Here is a 7,576-nt window from a genome sequence, read left to right as displayed (position 1 = left end):
AAGGTATCTAAGGCCCCTGGTGTATTTGAGCAAGTGCTCGGGTAGACCGCTATTTGCCTAAATGAAATCTAAAATGGTCTGTGCCAATACCAATATGCGTTGGTAGATATCCGAGTTGCCCTTAAAACCATTGAGGGTTACATGTGCAAAAAAAGTGAATTTTGCAGATAAAATCAAATATATGCTACTAAAATAGGGAACTTAGACATTACATAACATGTACACATGGTCTGAATATAAGGATAGTTACTGAAAGGTGAAAAATGGGTGTTACAGGTTTCTACTTTGCTGTATTAAATTTGTAGAGAACACTGAATAACTCCAATGCTGCAACTTCGGCAGGTAGACTGCGAATAAATAACCTGACTGATTGAAGAAGGAGGCGTGGCAAACTCTGTCACGCTCCTCCCGAACTTCCGTTTGTAAAACGCCATTAGGTGTGTAACAAGGACTGTTTGTACTTCTGACTGGGAAAGTTCCATCTACAGACAAACATACCCCAGATTTGTGAATTTTGCTTTGAATTTATTTTTTGAAGTGATCAGTTTTATGTGGAAATCTTCTTTTCTGTACATATTTTGCACATTGCAAATATAAAAATATATATGAACTGAATTATAAACTTCAGTTTATGCTTCCTTAGATCAGCTTGTAAGGTCAGTACAAAGTCTCTTCACATCTCTATACATCTCTCAAGTCCTAATTTAACAACGCAACAAGAAAAGATCTTTGATCTTTTTTTAGTGAATAGATGTTACCAATATATTACATTAGCTTTAGTTTTAGACATTAGACTTTACACTTTGTCCGACATGTACACCTTCTACATGTACATCTTTAACATCTCTTTTTGTACAAAATCACAAGGATGAGCTTGCAGACAAACAACATTATTACAGTTTTTTCCCAATTGCTAAAACAGATTTTGTTTTTAAAACCTTCCTTTAAAACACTACTGAGCAGTCATTACACAATACACACTACATCAAAAAATGGAAAAGTGTTTAGGGCATATATTTCCTAAAGAAATACTTATTGTTTACAATAAAAATGCATTTTGCATACAAAAAAGAAAAGAAAGTATGTATCATAAACCATAGGTTTATGTTGAGGAGTTGCTTGTTGCAGCTTATTGGGCATTATGTTGGTTATCCTAGGGAATAGTAAATGTGGCATTTGACACCTTTGGGTACTCAAATGAGATGGGCTTGATCAGAGGTTCCAGACTGATGAACACAATGGCTCGTTTTGCAGATGGAGTTGGAGGAGGACTTGCTGAGGATTCTGGTATAGTGACAGTCTCTGGGTTTTGATCTGTAGCATGACTGGAGTCACCCACCGTGGTAGGACTGATAGAAGGTCTGTCCACAACAGCAGTTGATTCGAACATGGGAGATGTAGTGAATTGTGAGGAGGAATTAGCTGTAGCTGTGAGCTCAGTGTCCACTGTAATGTTGCCCTGCAATTCTGTAACATTCCCTTGCAGTGGATTTTGAGTCCATGACTGAGAAGAGTGGGTTGAACTGGTGATATTGGATGCTGGTTTGCTACTCTCAGTTGCCGCTGTGCTGATAGGTTGCACTAGCGGTGTTGTTGTTAAGGCAGGTGCACTGTTTTTTATTGGTGCACTAGTTGTGATTGTTGGTGACAGACTTAATGCTCCTGTGCTGGATAGTGATGAGCTGTTAGATGTGGGTGTGACAACAAATGGCTGAGCTGATGTTGAAACAACTGAAGCAGGTATACCTGTTGTGGAGTTTTGAGCTAAGGTGACAGTAGCATGTTCTGTGACTACAGTGTTCTGTGATTGACTTATGTTCCCAGTTGAAGATGTGACTGAATCCTGGGGTGGTGAGGATGTCTCTGTTGAGGAGAATACTTCAGTGGGGATTGTGTTTGTTTGATTTTCGACATCAGGACCACCAGTGATTGTTGTTTGCATGGAGTTTTGGGATGTTGTACTGAGTTCTGATTGGCTGGTATGTTGTCCTTGTTGTGTTGATGGCGATGTGACTGTCTCAGCTAAGGTGTGAGTTGTGTTGTATGTTATTGCTGTTGAGATAGAACTATTAGGTCTTGCTGTTGACAGAGATATATTACTTGATTTTGGTGTTGTGCTGTTGACTGAAACTGAATTTGTGGATGGGAATGTTGCTGCGGAGTCTGTGCCTGCTGTTGATGGGACCTCATTAGGATGGGATGTGTATGCTAACATGCTACTGGTCGTCAGGGATTCTGTGGGCTTTGTTGTAAACACATGTGACCCTTCAGTGGGAGATGTTGAATGTGAAAACAAAGGGCTGGCGGTTGCTGTGGCTGTTGGTGGTGAAGAAGTGGTTGTAGTTGCTGACTGTGAAGAAGAGTTCCCTGTTAGTGGAAGTGCACTGGTGACAGAACTGCCACCTGAAGGTAAAGCGGCAGACTCTGGCTGTTCTGGGTGCTGTGTGGTGCTACTGAAAGCTCCTGCTATGGACACTGATGTAGTTCCTGGCCCAACAGAAGTGGCCACCATCGAGGCAGGTGATGCATTTGTAGCTCCTGGCTGGGTTTGAGAAGTTGAACCCCCATCAGTAACTACTGCTGCAGACACGGTTGGTCCTGCAGGAAGCGTAGTGGTGTTTACATTGATGGATTTAGCTGTGGTCACGCTATGGTCTGTCGAGTCTAGCACTGTTGTTGCTGTTATTGGCGATTTAGCTGATGAAACTATGGGTGTGGTCACTGTTGAGAGGTCTGAGGGTGCAATACTAAGTAATGATGTGGCTGATGTTGGTTCTTTAGAAAGAGCAGTGGTTATATTTACTGACAAAGATGTAGGTTGAGGTCTAACACTAGTGTTTAACTGTTCAGTGAGAGGATTTGGGAAGGAAGGGGAGGTCTTGGTAGCTGAAGTGTTTTTTGAAATTGCAGTTGAAGCTTGTTTTGTTTCAGGTGTTGATTGTGTGGGGCTTGCTGAGCTGTTGTTTAACTGAGTAGCGGAAGATACAAACTGTGGTGATGTGCTGTTGTCTAAAGTATTTCCTGATGGTGTAGTTGCTGTTGTGAATTGTGTTGGAGTGATTATGGTGGTGAATCTGGGAATGGTTGGACCATCTGCAGATACATGTAGCGTTGATGCACTGTTGTCTAAAGTATTAGTGTAAGTACTAGTTGCTAACGGTGTAGTTGCAGTCGTAAATTTTGTAGAAGTGGCCGTGGTGGTGAAAATTGTTTGTGCTGTGGTCGACTCTGATGACTTTTGGTCAGATGTTGTTATTACACTTGAAGCAGAGTCTGGTATGGTTGAACTAGTTGTGGATACATGTTGTGTAGATGCACTGCTGTCGAAAATATTAGTATAAGATACTTGTGTAGATGTTTGAGCTGTACCTGATGATTGTGCTTTAGTTAGATCTGATGTCTGCAAAGATGTAGTGTACATAGGTGATGATGGTGAAACTGATGAACTGCTATTCTCTGTTTTGGGCTGAAATAATGTAGGTGTTGGTGATAATTCTGTAAATGAGTTGTGGTTTGGATTGATTGTAGAAGGCTGAACGTTAGTGGATGTCGTTGAAGATGTAGTTGACTGTTTGGCTAAAACTGAAGTAATGTTTTGAGTTGAATTTTGCAGTGATGACCAGTCACTGTTTGTAACATCTGTGGAGGAGGCAGTGGTTTTGGGAGTTGTAGACAGCTTTCCTGACTGTTGTGCATTGGCCGAGCTGTCTGGCAAAATTGTTGATAGTGTGGTTTCAGTTTGTCTAGTTATGTTCTCTTCAGTGGTGATCTGTAATGTTGTGGGGAGTGATTGAACTGTTTGGCTCACAGCTGACACGTCCGCCACAGAGGTAGATGACGTAGATGTGGCCGATACAGCAGATGTTGGTGTTGTTGGTGTTGTAGAGGACACTGTTAGATTTGTGTTTGTGCTTTCAGAAGAACCTGTTACATGAGCAGTGCCTAATGGTGTTGTTAGTTGTGATGGAGTTTGAGATGTTTTTGTTTGGGTGGTAGATACTTGTGTGGTTGAGTCCATTGGAGAATCATTTGTGTGTGCAGACACAGTTGTTGTAGACTGGGATTTTGAAAATGTGTCAGTCGATGTCAGTTGAGTCATAGATTGATTTGGCACAGATGTCATTGCAGATGATGCTGCGCCTGTGGATGATGTAATGGTATTTCCATTTGCCTGGGTTGCTATTGAAGTAGGTTGTCCTTGTGTAAGAGAGGTAACCTGGGGTACGGCTGACACAGTTGTAGATGCTGAAACTGGCGTGACATGTGATACAGCAGATGGTGATGTTACTGTTGTTGGTTGCTTTGTGGATGTAGGCACATATGTACTTGGTGAATTAACTAATGAGCCAGGTGTTGTTTGAGAGATTATTGAAGAGGATACTGGTAGGTTTGTGATTGTGACTTCAGAAGAGCCAGTCATTAGAGTAGCATCTAGTGATGTTGTTTGTTGTGATGGGGTTTTGGTAGTTTTTGTTTGGGTGGTAGATATGTGTGTGTTTGACTCCACTGGAGAATCATTTGTGTGTGTTCTTGTAGACTGGGATATTGGAAATGTGACTGTCGATGTCAGCTGAGTCATGGATTGATATGGCACAGTTCTCATTGCAGATGATGCTGCACCTGTGGATAATGTAATGGTATTGCCAGTGGAGGAATCCTGGGGGACTGCCTTGGTCAGTGTTGTAGGTTGTAGAGAAACCGTATCGGCTGAAGTCGGCATATATTGGGAGGATTCATGAGCTAAGGATGATGTGGGTTGAAGATGAGCTGTGTGGGCTGCAGAGGAATTTGATGACGTGACAGATGTTCCTAAGGAAGATGTAGTCATTACAGGTGTTTCTGAAGAGGTCACAGAAATTGCTTTAATTGTTTCTTCTGAAGATAGAGCTATGCTTGTAGTAACTGAGGCTGTGGTTGGCTGTGTTAAAGTAGTTGTTGTGTCAGGTGATGACAAAGATTTTGGCGTGGTAGGTTCTGCAGATGCCCCTGGGGTGTTATCTGCTGCAGCGGCAATTGAGTTAGAAGTTGATATTGCAGATGCTGAAAGAGAGTTTTTAGTTGTAGGTTGTTCTTGTGTAAGAGTGGTAAGCTGGGGTGCGGTTGACACAGTTGTAGATGCTGATTCTGGAGTGGTATGGGATACAGCAGGTGTTGGTGTTAATGTAGTTGTTTGCTTTGTGGATGTGGGCACAGATGTACTTGGTGAATCCATTATAACATCAACTGCAGTAGATGCTGTTAATGGGAGTGGTGTTGTAGAGGATACTGGTAGATTTGTGTTTGTGCTTTCAGAAGAACCTGTTACATGAGCAGTGCCTAATGGTGTGGTTAGTTGTGATGGGGTTTGAGATGTTTTTGTTTGGGAGGTAGATACTTGTGTGGTTGAGTCCATTGGAGAATCATTTGTGTGTGCGGACACAGTTGTTGTAGACTGGGATTTTGAAAATGTGTCGGTCGATGTCAGTTGAGTCATAGATTGATTTGGCACAGTTGTCATTGCAGATGATGCTGCGCCTGTGGATGATGTAATGGTATTGCCAGTGGAGGAATCCTGGGGGGCTGCCTGGGTTAGTATTGAAGTAGGTTGTTCTTGTGTAAGAGAGGTAACCTGGGGTGCGGTTGACACAGTTGTAGATGCTGAAGCTGGAGTGACATGTGATACAGCAGATGGTGATGTTACTGTTGTTGGTTGCTTTGTGGATGTAGGTACCTTAGCATCTAGTGATGTTGTTGGTTGTGATGGGGTTTTGGTAGTTTTTGTTTGCGTGGTAGATATTTGTGTGGTTGAGTCCATTGGAGAATCATTTGTGTGTGCAGAAACAGTTGTAGATTGGGAATTTGAAAATGTGACTGTCGATGTCAGCTGAGTCATGGATTGATATGGCACAGTTGTCACTGCAGATGATGCTGCACCTGTGGATGATGTAATGGTATTGCCAGTGGAGGAATCCTGGGGGCTGCCTGGGTCAGTGTTGTAGGTTGTAGAGAAACCGTATCGGCTGAAGTCGGCATATATTGGGATGATTCATGAGCTAAGGATGATGTGGTTTGAAGATGAGCTGTGTAGGATGAAGAGGAATTTGATGATGTGACAGATGTTCCTAAGGAAGATGTAGATATTACAGGTGTTTCTGACGAGGTCACAGAAATTGCTTTACTTGTTTCTTCTACAGCCGCGCTTTGTAGTAACTGAGGCTGTGGTTGGTTGTGTTGAAGTAGTTGTTGTGTCAGGTGATGACAAAACTTTTGGCGTGGTAAGTTCTGCTGATGCCCTGGGGTATTATCTGCCACAAGGGCATTTGAATTAGAGGATGATATTGCAGATGTTGAAAGATTTTTTTAGTTGTAGGTTGTTCTTGTGTAAGAGTGGTAAGCTGGGGTGCGGTTGACACAGTTGTAGATGCTGATTCTGGAGTGGTATGGGATACAGCAGGTGTTGGTGTTAATGTAGTTGTTTGCTTTGTGGATGTGGGCACAGATGTACTTGGTGAATCTATTATAACATCAACTGCAGTAGATGCTGTTAATGGGAGTGGTGTTGTAGAGGATACTGGTAGATTTGTGTTTGTGCTTTCAGAAGAACCTGTTACATGAGCAGTGCCTAGTGGTGTTGTTAGTTGTGATGGGATTTGAGACGTTTTTGTTTGGGTGGTAGATAGTTGTGTGGTTGAGTCCATTGGAGAATCATTTGTGTGTGCAGACACAGTTGTTGTAGACTGTGATTTTGAAATGGGGACTGTCGATGTCAGTTGAGTCATAGATTGATATGGCACAGTTCTCATTGCAGATGATGCTGCACCTGTGGATGATGTAATGGTATTGCTAGTGGAGGAATCTGGGGGGCTGCCTGGGTCAGTGTTGTAGGTTGTAGAGAAACTGTACCGGCTGAAGTCGGCATATATTGGGATGATTCATGAGCTAGGGATGATGTGGGTTGAAGATGAGCTGTGTATGCTGCAGAGGAATTTGATGACGTGACGGATGTTCCTAAGGAAGATGTAGTCATTACAGGTGTTTCTGAAGAGGTCACAGAAATTGCTTTACTTGTTTCTCCTGAAGATACAGCTATGCTTGTAGTAACTGAGGCTGTTGTTGGCTGTGTTGAAGTCGTTGTTGTGTCAGGTGCTGAGAAAGCTTTTGGTGTGGTAGGTTCTGCTGATGCCCCTGGGGTATTATCTGCTGAAGCGGCAATTGAGTTAGAAGTTGATATTGCAGATGCTGAAAGAGAGTTTTTAGTTGTAGGTTGTTCTTGTGTAAGAGTGGTAAGCTGGGGTGTGGTTGACACAGTTGTAGATGCTGAAACTGGACTGGTATGGGATACAGCAGGTGTTGGTGTTAATGTAGTTGTTTGCTTTGTGGATGTGGGCACAGATGTACTTAGTGAATCCATTATAACATCAACTGCAGTAGATGCTGTTAATGGGAGTGGTGTTGTAGAGGATACTGGTAGATTTGTGTTTGTGCTTTCAGAAGAACCTGTTACATGAGCAGTGCCTAGTGGTGTGGTTAGTTGTGATGGGATTTGAGATGTTTTTGTTTGGGTGGTAGATAGTTGTGTGGTTGAGTCCATTGGAGA

General features: G+C 42.6%; 1 protein-coding gene across 1 annotated transcript; it reads right to left on the bottom strand.

Annotated features, from left to right (window-relative positions):
* Positions 1–522: 522 nt before the first annotated feature.
* Positions 523–7,570, bottom strand: LOC125289106 (mucin-3A-like). The gene is made up of 2 exons (XM_048235790.1): positions 6,786–7,570; positions 523–5,999 (listed from the first exon to the last, which is right to left on the bottom strand). The coding sequence occupies exons 1-2, from the start codon at positions 7,568–7,570 to the stop codon at positions 1,154–1,156; spliced, it is 5,631 nt and encodes a 1,876-aa protein (XP_048091747.1). The 3' UTR covers positions 523–1,153.
* Between the last annotated feature and the right edge of the window lie 6 nt (positions 7,571–7,576).

This window comes from Alosa alosa, chromosome 24, assembly GCF_017589495.1.
Source record: "Alosa alosa isolate M-15738 ecotype Scorff River chromosome 24, AALO_Geno_1.1, whole genome shotgun sequence".
Classification (NCBI taxonomy): domain Eukaryota; kingdom Metazoa; phylum Chordata; class Actinopteri; order Clupeiformes; family Clupeidae; genus Alosa; species Alosa alosa.
Note: the sequence above shows the minus strand (reverse complement) of the source record. Positions and strands in the feature narration are given on the sequence as shown.